Source organism: Protopterus annectens, chromosome 9.part0 (assembly GCF_019279795.1).
Source record: "Protopterus annectens isolate FY-2018-M chromosome 9.part0, PAN1.0, whole genome shotgun sequence".
Lineage (NCBI taxonomy): Eukaryota > Metazoa > Chordata > Ceratodontiformes > Protopteridae > Protopterus > Protopterus annectens.
Window position 1 is genome coordinate 1,304,045,333 of NC_056743.1, and position 14,500 is coordinate 1,304,059,832.

A 14,500-nucleotide genomic window follows, 5' to 3' on the forward strand; every position below is an offset into this window, starting at 1 on the left:
AAATCAGGAAGCCATTTTAAATATTACTCTAATTCACGTAAAAGTCAATAGAATAACACCTTTTGCATCAACGTGCATTTTTTGGATAAAAAGAAATACAAATCTCTGATGTCTGGATTTATTGACTATCTATATTCCTGAATGATTTACCAGTAAATAAAACTTTTTTTATGAAGTACAGAGCAAAATTATGAGACATAATTAGGAAAGGTTTCTGAAATCAGGGGCAGTGACAGGTATGCATTACTCCTCATCGAGGTAAATGACAGATATGCATTACTCCTCAATGAAGTAAATGATGACAGGTATGTATTAGTCCTCAATGAGGTAAATAAAAGTGACTTAACCCCTGCTGCCGTCTGATGACTGCTGCATAAGAGTCACTGATCTGGTGTGGGGACTACCAGTGTTGCACAGTGTATTACTATTTGCTAAAATAAGTACAAAACACGTATTGCTATGGCTTACACGTGTGTGTGTGTGTGTGTGTGTGTGTGTGTGTGTGTGTGTGTGTGTGTGTGTGTGTGTGTGTCTCTGTAAAAAATATCACACATTTTTATCTGAACACACACCCAGTAATGCTGGGGCACATAAATTATTTTTTTGAGCATCAGTAAAACATGCAGCTAACAATTTATTACATTTCAAAAGTAAGGTATAAAATATATCACAGTACATTCAGACACTTACATCTTCTATGAGTCTGGTGGCCCCCCACTGCCCAAACTGTATAAATGGATATGGTGATATCTGCCCCCTTAATCATCCTTGACTCTGTGGGGGCCCCCACAAAAGCTGTTGCTGGTTGAGGAAAAATGAGGAGAAAAAAACGTTTTCATTTTCTGATTGCATTCTTTAACCTGAACAGGGCTGTGATATGACCCTGCTAGGATAAATCTGATAATGGCCACCGTGTTCATCTGCACCCATTCTAAAACCAACCCTGCTGAAATGCATGTGTACAGGAAGTTGCTCTAGGTTATGTGGGGAGGTTAGCGGGATCATGTAGTTATTACTACCTTTAATTTACATCACAGTCAAACCTTAGAGGTGTGCACTGGAGGTCATTACAACTCATTTTGGGGCTGGGGACAGTGTGGTCATTGTTTCTTTTACTTTTCTCACAGACCTCAGAAGTGGACAGAGAAGTTTACTGTAGCTTGTGTAGGGGCAATGTAGAGTCTAGGAACAACAAAGTCGAATACATTAATTACTGTAATCATTATTTTTCACTTTCCTAACAATCACATATCAGACACATATACAGTTGTCTGCCTTTGGGATTTAGGAGTGAGGAGGCATGCTGTTTATTTTTATGTCAGCAGTCATTTGAAATACATGACTGTGGCAATTTGAATCTCTGCTTTTATCCCAGTCTAACACCAGAGGGATGCATAGGCAGTGACTGTCTTTTTTAAGGGCTTAAGGAGGCAGGCAGTATTACCAGATATGACCTGTGTATCCTCACAGCAATTCTCTTGTATGTTTATTATGAGCTACTATTTTGACAGCTTTGAACATTAAGGCTTGGGCACAGCTTAGGGCTTCCTTGAAAGAGAAAAAGAAATAAAATTAAAATTATTTTTTTACTCATGATTTTTGTTTAGGCCACCATTGGATTGAAAGGTTGGGAAAATGCTCTAAAAATGCATCCCAGAGCATCTATAACCCCTATAGCTTCTGGGGGTACCAGCTTGATCGAGTTATTTCTTAAATGGCCATCACTTGTTGTCTTGGTCAGGAAAGTTGTGTTGAAAGGATGCAAAGAAAACTAAAGTTGAACCGCAGCACTGATTATCTTTCCTTAATCATAATTTCTGTTCAAGCCATAAATGGATGAAAGGTTGTGTAAAAAGAAAAAAAAAACTTTAAAATGCACATCAGAGCATATAGAATGTTTTGGCTTCTTGAAAAAGCTGAAGTATAAGGTAAAATATGAGAAAAGGAAGAAAAAAGTAATGTCTATGGTATGGGGAGCACTGAAGGATGTGTGTGCGTGTGTGTGTGGGGGGGCTTAAACAGTAGGCGGTGCTTAGGGCACCACGTCACCTAATTCTGTCCTGTATATAGAGTTGTTGTAATGGGGTTCCTGTCAGTTTGTCGAGACTTCAGCAGTTCGAAAACCATATGTTCGAACTGTGAAGTTCGAAAACTGATTATCGCAAAGCCACGGAACACTGAATTCTTTCCCAGGGAAAGAATTCAGTGGGCCGTTTTTGCAGCTTCGCGATTTTCAGCACTGTGGTGGAAAGTTATGGGTCGGATTCAGGTAAGTGTGCCTTTGTGTGGATGTTAGGGTTAGGGCGTGGGTGAGGTGGGTGTGCGATAGTGACATACTTTAAGGTTAGGGCGGGATAGGTGAATTAGGGTTAGGGCGCAGGTCAGGTGAGTATACGATAGTGCCAGGCTTTAGGGTTAGGGTTTGGTTTAAGGTAAGTGGATAGATAGTAGTGTATGTACAGTTTAGTGTAGGGTTAGATATAGGATTTTAAGTGTATGTGTGTGGATTGCTGGTTTTTGGTGTGCTTGTGTTGTGTGTGTGTTTCTTGGAACAGCGATTTTTTTTCCCTGGGAAAAAAATTGCTGTTCTAAGCCTTCTTTGGTTTTGCACTTCAAACTTCTGCCGTTTCGACGAAGTGATATAGACCGTTGTAATGTGTCACTGCTGCAACTAAATGCCAGTAACTGTGAATTTCCCTTTGTGAGATGTCAATATAGTGTGGCACATAGGCCTCTTGTAATGTAAGAACATTGTAGCTACAGGTCAGTCTGTGTGTACTACTCCTAAAAGTCTGCAGCATGAACTAAAGGGTTGCTTAGGAGGGGTGACAGTGACAGGGTAATAGTTAAATGGAAAGTGCCTAGGGGCTGCCAACTTGACATTTGCTGGAGGTCCCCAAAATGCTAACACCAGCCCTGTGTGTGTGTGTGTGTGTGTGTGTGTGTGTGTGTGTGTGTGTGTGTGTGTGTGTGTGTGTGTGTGTGTGTGTGTGTCTGTGTGTATAAAAGCTTGTCCCCTGGGACCAATATAGTAAAAAAATTAGGCTCAAGTTAGATTGCGACTAAGTAACCTCCACATGTAAGTTCAAAGGTAGGGATCTCAGCTTATAGAAACAATGGATACTTACCTGATCATATGATGATCTCACTCTTTTGGGTTTCAGAATCTAATAGAAAGCTAATGTAGGTGTATTAAGAGATAGTTGGAGCATAGATGTCCAGCAATGGCAATACATCTCAGCACCACCTACACACCACCATACCAGTATTTGTTTGAAGAAGAGTAACTGTAAAAGAAACAAAGGGAGAGAGGACGTGAGGGAGCTAAAAGCAAAAAAAAAGAACTAAAGTGAAAAACATTTATAGTAAGACATGACTGCACTAGGGAGTTGTGAAGGTGAAATGTGGAGGTACTGGGGAACAGGACTGGCTGAGACACTAGCTATGCATTGCTTAATGTGGTGAAGTCTAAGACCATGCACTTTGGAAAGAGTAACTCATGTAAAAATACAGTACAGAGCTGGTGGAAGTATTAACGGGTCAAAAAGCAGTAAATGGATCTAAGAATTACTACTGCAGATGATCTAAGCGTAGCAGTGCATTTTGGCAAAACAATAGGGAAGTGTAACCCTGCATGGATGGTTCCAATAGGAGAGGTATCAATGGAGCAAACTGCAAGCTACTGCCTTGTGTCTTCCACTGTGGTGAGCTGCCTCCAAGGGGATGTGTGTTTCTAGAGATCACATCATTGTAATGAAAGGAATAGGTAAAAGGGTAGAAAAGTAACAAAGATGGCACAGGGCCTGCTTTGATAAGGAACTGAAACAGGAAAAAACATAAAGAAAGAGAGGAGCTGAGAGATGTGATATTCTTCATAAAAGTATCAGAAAGAATCAGTCTTGATGTTGAAGGGAAAATAGTTTAAGTAGTGATGTGGGAAATCAGTTTTTTACAGAAAGGGTTGTTTACACATGGGATAGCCTTCCAGTAGAAGTAATTTGGAATTATAGACACTGGTTTTAAATGTGCATGAAACAAACCTATGGGTAGAATGGACAGTGGAAATGTAAGGGGTTGGTCTTGCACAGTATGTAGGAAAGAAGCACAGATGGGATCTGGTAGGACAAGAAATCCTTGTCTATCATCAATGATTAAAAACTCTGTAACTGTAGAATCAGACATGCAATAGTAAACAAGAGAGATGATCTTTTTAATAAGTGAAACAGATCAATTGGAATTTGGACTGTGGCCATAAGATTAAGAGGGTACACAAAATCATATGCATTTAAAGAGCTCTTATAGTCAGTTTATTTTAATTGTGATGACTAATGTACTGACAGCTGTCTCTGATCTCATTTAAATTGCATTTAAACAGTATTGTCTTGTCTTGGTAGGCTAAACAAACATCTGTTTTATCTTACAGGGTATTTGTGAATCGAAGCCTAGCCTTAGAGAAGATTAAATGCTTTGGGTTTGACATGGACTACACACTTGCAGGTGGGTGGAGTTCAGGCATGTGTTGTATAAACATTATTCCAAGTGTTAATCGGTAAGTGATTTATGAATCAGTGACACTGACATCAGACTGTTAGAGCTGTGAAGATCCTAAGGTCTGCATATTTTGTTGTAAAACATTTTACTTTCCTGAACAGATTGTAATGTATGTAAGCTGGACTGTAGGAGACAAGCACTCTAGTGGGTTTTCTGTAGCTACAGTTAACCATAAAGTATCATACCGCAATATTTTCATTTCCTAAAGTAACCTCAGCTGCATCAGTAGAAACGCGTAACAGACAAGTCCATGCAGTCAGGAATAACACAACACAAATGAAAGCAAATGGCTGCATTACTTACAACTAGACATGGTCTGCTGTAGAAGCCAGATGTATTATTGTGTCTGGAGGGGAAACATCTCAGGTGTGAGTGCAGAAGTCAGCATAAACAAATTTTGCATGTGCACACAGCTGCTACAGCCAGAATGTTTCTGGTATGAGTCTAACTTCTTTCAGATATGCATTCCATACCATAGTGACAGCATGTCTTTAGTGTTAGTTCAGACCTTGAGGTCAGCAATTCTCAGCTATTAATTTAAATCATGAAGTCAGCAACTGGCATGTATAAACACAGTATTTCAGCTGTACATGCATATCGCAGTATCAGTATGTTTTTCATAAGTACTAGTTACAAACCTCAATTAGAAAATGGTCCCATTGTTATCTTTCAGTAGAAGCATAAGCCCATAAGTAATGATTCCAAGAGCACACCTCAATATCAACAGCTCTGGAGTGTGAATACACAAGTTGGTTTTGCACTGAGTGTGAGTTCATTCTGTCAGAATTTCCATGCTTTAAGTACAAACTCCACTGCTAACTCTATGTGTGAACATATGCCAGTGTCCACATGTCTCAGGCTTAAGTTCTGACTCCAGCATGAACATGTGTAACACTCTTGTGTTGACATATCTTAGGTGTGAATATAGGTTATGTCCGAATACTTCATGTGTGAGGAGAGAGGTCACAGTGTCCCCATGTGTGAAGACTAAGCATGGACCTTAGTGTCAATATGTGACATGTATAAGTACACATCTCAAGTGAGGACACAGACTCCTATATCTGCATGTCTCATGACTAACCACAGATCCCAGTGTCAGCACATGACATGTATGTGTGCATGTCATGAATACAGACTCCTGTGTCTGCATCTCCAGTGACTAAGAACAGACCCTAGTATCAACACCTGACATATCAGTACACATCTCAAGTAAGGATACAGACTCCTGTGTCTGCATGTGCCATGGCTAAGCACAGACAACAGTGTCAACACATGATACATATTAGAACACATCAGAAGTGAAGGTACAGACTCATGTGTTTGCATGTCTTAAGACTAAGCACAGACTCCAGTGTCATTACATTATACATATGAGTACACATCTCAGCTGAGGATACAGACTCCTCTGCCTGTATGTTTTAGCTGTGAGTTCAAGCCCTAATGTGAGCATGTTACAGATGCGAGTGAGTACAGACCCTGATATTTCGTTTAAGCAGATACCAGTATCTGCATTCCTTACGTGCTGCAACAGATTCCAAGGGCTACATTGTTTGCACTAGAGATTCAACAGCAAGTTTCCACGTGGCAGAACTGAATATAAACTAAATTGAGTGCATGCATCCGGTGCAAGGACAGACTAAAATTTGCATCTGAGGTAAATGCATATCCTAAAACATGTATGGATTATATGTGACTTCAAGTATCTGCATCAAATTAGTTGTCCTTAAAGCAACTGAACCTAAATATCATATAGACTGCTGAAAAAAACATAACAATGGAAAATACACAACAGTTTAGAATTTCTAACCTAAATACTATAGAAATATTAACATCTTGCCAGGGTAAAAAGTTACTTAGGAATAAGAGGCACTTTAGGTTAATTTTAACTGAGTTGGGAAACGTATTTCGTAAGCTGCTTAAAATTTAATAAGATAGGGCTGTTAAATGAAAAAGACTACATGACAAGTTTAACCACATCCTGGTAACCTCTAGCAGCCCTTTGCCATATGAGTGGAGAAGTCTAATTGGATGTTAAGGCTGAAACAGTCTTTGTGATAACCAGGGACCATACCATGGGGGGCTTGATACATTAACAGTAAAGCGTTATAAGTAATCTCCCTCCAAAATGGTAAACAGCACAGTACATGCAAACTGGGGAACACAGGGCACTGTAGGGAGCTCTTGAAAGCAGGTTGGATGATGTTTTCTGTGCTAGGCTAGGTGCAGTCATCAAAGAGACACACAGAAGGAAGCCCAGTCTAGAAGAAACAAATGCATTGATCACCAGCAGGAGATCAGAAACCAGAGTAAGTCGATTAGTTCTGCAGACATTCCTCATATAGTAGCAAGATGCTGTAACCGCTGCTGCCACTTTATCCTCAAATAACAGTGCCTCATCAAACATGTGCAGCGTTCATATGTGAAAAGGAGCCCCAGTGTCTGCATGTGTTTTAGGTGAATATAAATCAGTATATGAATGGATCACATGTGAATATGAATCCCAGTATTTGTATGCCTCACATGTATTATTCTCTGTGTCTACTTGTGTCATTTGTGAATATCAACCCCACACTCTGATTGTGCTACATGTGAAGATGAACCCCAGTGCCTGCATGGGAAATGTGAAGTGTTAGCAGGTGTAAGTTGACAATATTGATCCTTCTATTAGTAGGCCACAGATATGAATGCAGACCCTAGTTTTAGCAGGCAATAAATGTGAATATTGCCTATTAAGCAGGATCTCATATATATGAGTGCCTAATCCAGTATTAGCAGGCCTGAGTATAGACCTCAGTATTTGTAGAGGTCAGGTATGACTAGAGATTCCGATATGAACAGATCTCATGTGTGAGTAATGCCCCAATATTAGCATCTGACATGAGGTAGCATAGATGTCTTTATTAATTATCTTCAGGTATTAATATGACCACAGTATTAATAAGTCAAAGGTGTTAATTTGTTCCTCAGTATTAGAAAGTGTTGTGTACACAGCCACTGAGTGTTAGCTTTTCACAAATAATAACAGAGAGTCTGGTATTAGCATGTGTCAGATGTGAAAACCAGCCTTAGTATTAACATATTTGGTACAAATGCAGATCCTTGTTTTAGCTGGTAACAAACTTGAGTACTTCTTCAGTTATCAGCAATTCATATTTGTGAATATGTGTTCCAGTTGCAGTAGCAGGTGTGATTGAATATACTCCTCAGTATTTGTAGATGTCAGGTATGGCTACAGACTCCAGTACTGGCAGATCACATGTGTGAATAATGGCACAGTATTAGCATATGGCAAGTATGAACATAGATGTTTGTATTAGCAATCTTGTGGTATTAATACTGACCTCAGTATTAATAAGAAGAGTTTGACCACAGTATTAGAAGGTCTCATGTGAGAATAATCACTAAGTATTAGCTTGTCACAAATAGTAATAGAGACTCTAGTGTTAACACGCATCAGACGTGATAACCAGCCTTAGCATTACTGTCACAGGTGATGCAAATGCAGACGTCAGTGTTAGCAAAGTTCAAGTTTGAACACTGATCCTTGTATCAGCATGTCATAGGTGTAAATAAAGACCCTAGTATTAACTGCAGTAAGATGCGAATGCTGACCAGAGTACTAGCATGTCAGATGTATAAATCCAGACCTCAGCATTAGTAGGTGCCTGGGTTTAAACACTTAGCCAGAATTTGCTAGGCACAAGTACAAATGTATGTTACCTTAGTATTACCAGTTGTCAACTGTAAATATTATTGTCAATATTTGTAAGTGCCACATGGGAATACTGACTGCATTAATTAATATGTCACCACTGTGGATCCCAGTGTTAGCAGGTATTGTGTCTGAATGCTGCTATCATAGGCATAAATACAAAGAATACAAACCACATAATAATCAAGTGTCAAGTGTAAATACTAACCCTAGTAATAGCATGTCAAAAGTATGGATTCAGAAAATAGAATCATCAAGTGTTGGATGTGAATATAGAGCAATTAGTATGACACAGGTTCTAATAGTGACACTGGTATTTACAGATAGCTATACATACTTAAAAACTACACATAAGTTATAATCATAGTACTTAGGCTGGTATTATTATGTATCATATGGATATAATAACAACACTATCAGTACAACTGTGTGACTACTGAGAGTATTAACGTGTCTCAGGTGTAAACACAGACCTGAGTGTTAGTCATGAATATTGACCACACTGAAACTAGAGCTCAGTATTAACAAATGCCTGCAGTACTAGCATTTTAGAGATGTAAGTACTGTACTAGTATTAGAAAGTATCAGGGTATAACACAATGAATTAGTACTAGTACGTGCTGAATATAAATAAAAATCCTGTTGTAATCAAATTATAAGTGAGAATACACACTCCAGTCAAACCTTTCAACCTCTTAGACCAAGAAATCTGGACAAAGGCATTAGTAATGGGTGACAAAGGCCCAAAAATAGGGACATATTTTAAATATTGCTCTTACAAATTTAGAAAGTTAATAGAGTAACAGTTTTTGTGTTAGCATGAATTTTCTGAAGGATATAAAATGTGAAACTCAAATGTCTGTCAGTATTTTGTGACTTCAATCTTTAATGACTTGCCAATAATTTCCCAGGAAAAAACCCACAATTTTATAAAAAATGGATGAAAATATGAGGCAGAAATCTGGACATTCTGCAAAAATCTGTACAGTTGAGAGGAATGATTCCAGTATTGGCAAATGCCAGGTAGAAATACTGTTACAGTTCTACCAGGTATCAGATGGGAATACAGATATCAGTATTAGTGTGTCAGATGTATTAATGCTGTCTCAGTTTTAGAAAAAATCAAGATGAAGTACTGATTCTAATATGAAATTCTTACATATCAGAATTTTGGCCATGAATTAGTAAGCATAAGATGTCAGTAATTACTTCCATATAGCATTTCAAAGATGTGACTGCTGACGAAGTATTAGAATTTGTCATGTATAAGTAATGGCATTTCAGATGTGACTATAAACCCCCCAAATTACCAGGTTTTCAAGCGTGACTACTTACCCAAATATTTGCAGGTTTTAAGTGTGAATTCTGACCCATTATTAGCAGGTGTCATGTGCTAACACTGACCCCACCACTATCAGCAAATATCAGTTGTGAGTCCTGATCCAGTATTAGGAGATGTCAGAGTGAATACTGACTCACTGTCAACAGGAGTCAGGTGTAAATAATGATTCAGTCTTTAGTTTCAGATGTCAGTGCTGGCCATTATTAGCATGTCATATCTGTAGATGTTTACTCAGCTTCAACTGGTATCAAGTTACACTAAAAATCCTCTTGTCAATTAACTCTGATATGAGGATTCTAATGTTTTTGATCCCCTCTGTTATACTAGTCACTAACAAAGTATCTGTTACTCTTGTAGTGTACAAGTCCCCAGACTATGAGGAGATGACCTTTGAGCTTTTAATGCAGCAACTTGTAAAGATTGGATACCCAGCTGAATTACTGAAGTACAGATATGATCCTACATTTCCTACCAGGTAATGTAGTAATTGTTTAGTTTGAATGTTTAACAGCAATATGTGTAAGCTGTGTGTGTGTGTGTGTGTGTGTGTGTGTGTGTGTGTGTGTGTGTGTGTGTGTGTGTGTGTGTGTGTGTGTGTGTGTGTGTGTTGTATTAAAAAATCCAATGCACGTTGATAGCAAAACTGATGCATCCAACATACTTGGCTGGATGGTTGTCAGATCAGCTAACCATCAGCCCCTTACCCAATATACTCAGTGACTACCTTCTTACTTACAGCACCTGAACACAGACACAGCCTCCAATACTTACCATTCTTAAAAAGAACAGCAGCTTTGAAAGCTTCCTTATTCATATGATTCAGCAAAAGTTGAAATGTCTCAAATAGAATTTCTTAACTTATCATTTTTCTTTCAATGATGTGGCTTTATACTTTAATGATTGGCTCCTAGTCATCTCAGATTAGTATGCCCCTAGAAAGGACACATGTTTAAAACAGAATATGCTCCCCTGGATAAACTGTACTATTACAAAATTGGTGTGCGAAAGGGATAAGCCTTAGAATGCTTACAGGGTGTAGAGTGAGAGAAATATTTACCAGCATACCTCTCAATCCCTTAGTGCAAGAAATCTGGACAAGCCCAACAAAATGGGGGGACAAAGGCCCAAAAATAGGGGCATATTTTAAATACTGCTTTTATAAACTTGGAAAGTTGCTAGAGTAAAAGGGTTTCTTTTAACATACATTTTCTGAAGGATTTGAAGTCTGAAACTCAAATGTGTGTCATTATTTAGTGACTTCAATCCTCATATCATCCCAGTGATTTGCCAGAAAACCACAAATTTTATGAGGAACAGGCCAAAAATATGAGCCAGAAATCTGGACATTCTGTGAAAATCTGTACAGTTGAGAGGATTACCAGTCTTTAATAAATCAGTGCCATTTGAGCATATACCTAGCCAAAAAGCTACACCAAAGTAAAATGATGTTGAAAAAATGTCATTTTTTTTGAAAATGGGTTAAACTCTGAGGTAAAGGCCAAAATGTATTACTAAGTGCAACTTCCCTTAACAAATGGTCTTTTTTTTACTAAAGCTGGCATACGTGTCACATTTCCCTTCCAGCTCATCATAACACAGCAAAGGTTTTTCAGAATTCTCTCTTTCTCTCTGACATTGCGTATAAACCATAAAACACTTCCTCTTCAGATGTGCAATGCTGCCATAAGTAGACAGTCTCTGACTTCATGTTCCATGCTCTGCCATATCATGCATTAACAGTCTCCTCTCAAAACTAAGAATACAAGTACATCCTATAATGAATATCTGCCTTCACAATGCACCAGTCAAAATGGTACTTTATTCTACTGGCCTTTTACTGCTCTAATAATAACAAAATGCAGACTGCCACAATAAGCTGCTCTCAGCATTCTTCCAAAAATTGGCATTATCGTCCCTTTAGTGTTCTGAGCCCTCTGACAAAGGCTGCTTACCAATAGATGACACTGTACCTTTTTGAGCATGTTATCATTGGTGCAAGAACATGATTTTCAACAGGCACTTTAGCTCAGAGGGTTAAAGCTGTGAGCAGTTGATAAGCTTTATCCTGTAGCTGCAGGTTTGATTTCACTCAGTTTCTACTTGCAGCCTTTGTGATGCAGGGCAACTCACTTAACCATATGTTGGTCCTGAAAATGTGCATGTGGCAGTGGGATTAGTTCATTGACCAATAAATAAATGATTTTCAGTCAACACATGGTGATGACTATGCATTAATTTACATAATGTTGTACCTTAATCAAGGTCACCACTCTAGGATCAAGGTCACCACACTAGGATCAAGGTCACCACACTAGAGCAAGTTTTTTTTTTTTTTCCAAAAATCTTAAGATATTTTTAGATCATGGTCTGTTCACACACTGTCTGACTAATGAGGATTCAGATTATTTTCCTGACACTAAACAATTTTTAGTTAGGACATGATGAGGCACTATACTGCTTTACATAATCCCATACCTCAGTTGAGACATTGCTCTGCAGCAAAGTTATCGGATTGCACAGCAGTGTTAGATATTTGTTAATAATGAACTATATAGTCACTGTCTGACTAATGAATATTTGGATTATGGTCCACAGACCTGGTTTCAAAGTAATTTATCATAAAATAATTTACTTTGGAAAATGTAATCTCTACTATTGACTTTCTTAACTCTGGGGGACTTCGGAGATCAATTCAGGGCAACTTGTTTTTCTTTTTATTCGCTAACCAATGGCATGAACACAAATGTGGTATAGAAGTCATTCAATACACTGATAATTCTACCCTTTTCTATGCTGACAGTCAACAATTTCTTAACAATTCATTTCAAGCTGAATCTGAGACTGTTATTTAAAAAGGACATTGTTGCTATTCTCTAAGAAAACATTGGTACAGTCATGTCTCAAATGTCATAAGAAATATAATGTACAAAAGCCCACATTACTCATAGCAGCAGTGATCTGGCTGCTTATATATTGTCTGTTTCTGGAAGCATCTTGTGATAATTATAATGACAAGCTAAATTCAGTCCTGTGTGGATTATGTTACCAAGGAAGCACACCAAAAAGTAGGGCTGTACAGAATTACCTGCCTTCTGCTGAAACAAAAAAAATGCTGTCCATCCAGTCCCCGTTCCTAAACTTTTTGCATTGCTCAGTCATTCTTAGGGGATCTATCTTCCAACTTTCTTCATGTCTTGAATAAACAAACAGTCAAATTGCATGTTTTTTCCATAGTCATTTCTGCTGGCAGTGACTAATATGCCTTTAAAACTTTACAATTAGCATACCTAACCAGTAGACTAAGTTACCTTCGTCTCATTCTTATCTTTAAAATGATTCATACTCGGTCAGCAATGTCCTAATGTACAGTCATTAGTATCTTGGCCTCTGTTTTCTTTGCATCATATGTTGACTGTACATAAATCCCACTCCAAAAGAGGTATCTGAGCCTGAAGCTACTCTCCTCATGCAGTGGGAAATGCATTTTTTTTAGTATTTTGGGTGCCTGCATCATATTAACCTTCAAGTTTAAGGTAAAACAATACTTTTCTGAGCACAGTGCAAGTGTCATTGTTGTGAATTTACATGAATCTCTCTAGGTCATACCTCTCAACCTCTTCACACAATAAATGTGGGCACAGTCTAAAGTAATGAGGGGACAAATGTCCAAAAATAGGGACAGATTTTAAATATTGCTCTTATAAACTTAGTTGCTAGAATAACATGTATTGTGTTAGCATGCATTTTCTGAAAGATATGAAGTCAGAAACACAAATATATGCCATTATTTAGTGACTTCAATCTTCAGTGATTTGCAAGAAAACCACAAGTTTTATGAAGAAAAGACCAAAAATATAAGACAAAAATCTGGACATTCTACAAAAAATTTGGACATTTGAGAGGTATGCTCCATCCTCTGCTTTTAATGGATATGTGTTTGTGATGACATAATTCTTACCCATGTCTGCATAGTATTTCCTCACTGGAGTAATGTCTTCTTCCTTTATTGTAGACATCCATTTTCATACTGTGTGCACACTCACATCTCCTTTGTCCACTGCTTTGGATAGCTTTTTCTTCCTCCTGCATGGCCTTTGTTTATCTGTATTTTACTTTTCTATCTGTCCTGAATCAAAAGTGGCCTCTACTGCTTCCAGCAATTGCACTCATTCCCTTCCCTTCACCCCCTAACACTTAGCTCTCTTCTCTCATTTTTCTTTTATCACGTCTAATATCTATGTTATGATTCCTTGTTTTTCTTTTTTATCCATATGTTCTGCCTCTTTATTTGTGTGTCATTTTGTATCCTTAACTTAAATGACGAATAATTTGAATCAAAAGTTAAAGTCTTAAAGCAGTTATTCACATGCATTAAAATGTTCATTACAGACAAAAAATACCTCTTGAAATATATATATATATATATATACACACACACACACACACACACACACACACACACACACACACACACACACACACACAAGTAACAATTATTTTGTTCATTTCTTGCATTTATATGCATGACAGCTGTTTATGTCATCCTCCTGGAAATGCATTTCTTACTTCTGTCAAAGAGATATATATACTGCTTATGTGCATAGACTAGTTCTTTATCTCTTGAGTGCAGACTTTGGAGTTACTATGAAATTTCTGTATGTAAACAGTATGACTCAGTTTCTTTAAAAATATGTAGTTTGTACACAAGTATGTTGTTCTGTGCAATGTGTGCCTGATTCAGGTGTGTGTGTGTGTGTGTGTGTGTGTGTGTGTGTGTGTGTGTGTGTGTGTGTGTGTGTGTGTGTGTGTGTGTGCACGTGTGTGTCTATAGAGTGGACGTCTGAAGTATGTACTGCACATGCATTCATCTGATACATGCTGATGCTTGCAGAGTA

At 38.0% G+C, this 14,500-nt stretch overlaps 1 protein-coding gene across 2 annotated transcripts in view; it reads left to right on the forward strand.

Annotated features, from left to right (window-relative positions):
* Nucleotides 1–14,500, forward strand: part of LOC122812027 (cytosolic purine 5'-nucleotidase-like) — a 563,563-nt gene that overhangs the window by 3,572 nt on the left and 545,491 nt on the right. For both annotated transcript variants that reach the window (XM_044084264.1, XM_044084265.1), the window contains exons 2-3: nucleotides 4,424–4,497; nucleotides 9,963–10,080. In XM_044084264.1, the coding sequence (XP_043940199.1) occupies nucleotides 4,424–4,497; nucleotides 9,963–10,080 (192 nt within the window). The remainder of the gene's footprint in view (nucleotides 1–4,423; nucleotides 4,498–9,962; nucleotides 10,081–14,500) is intronic.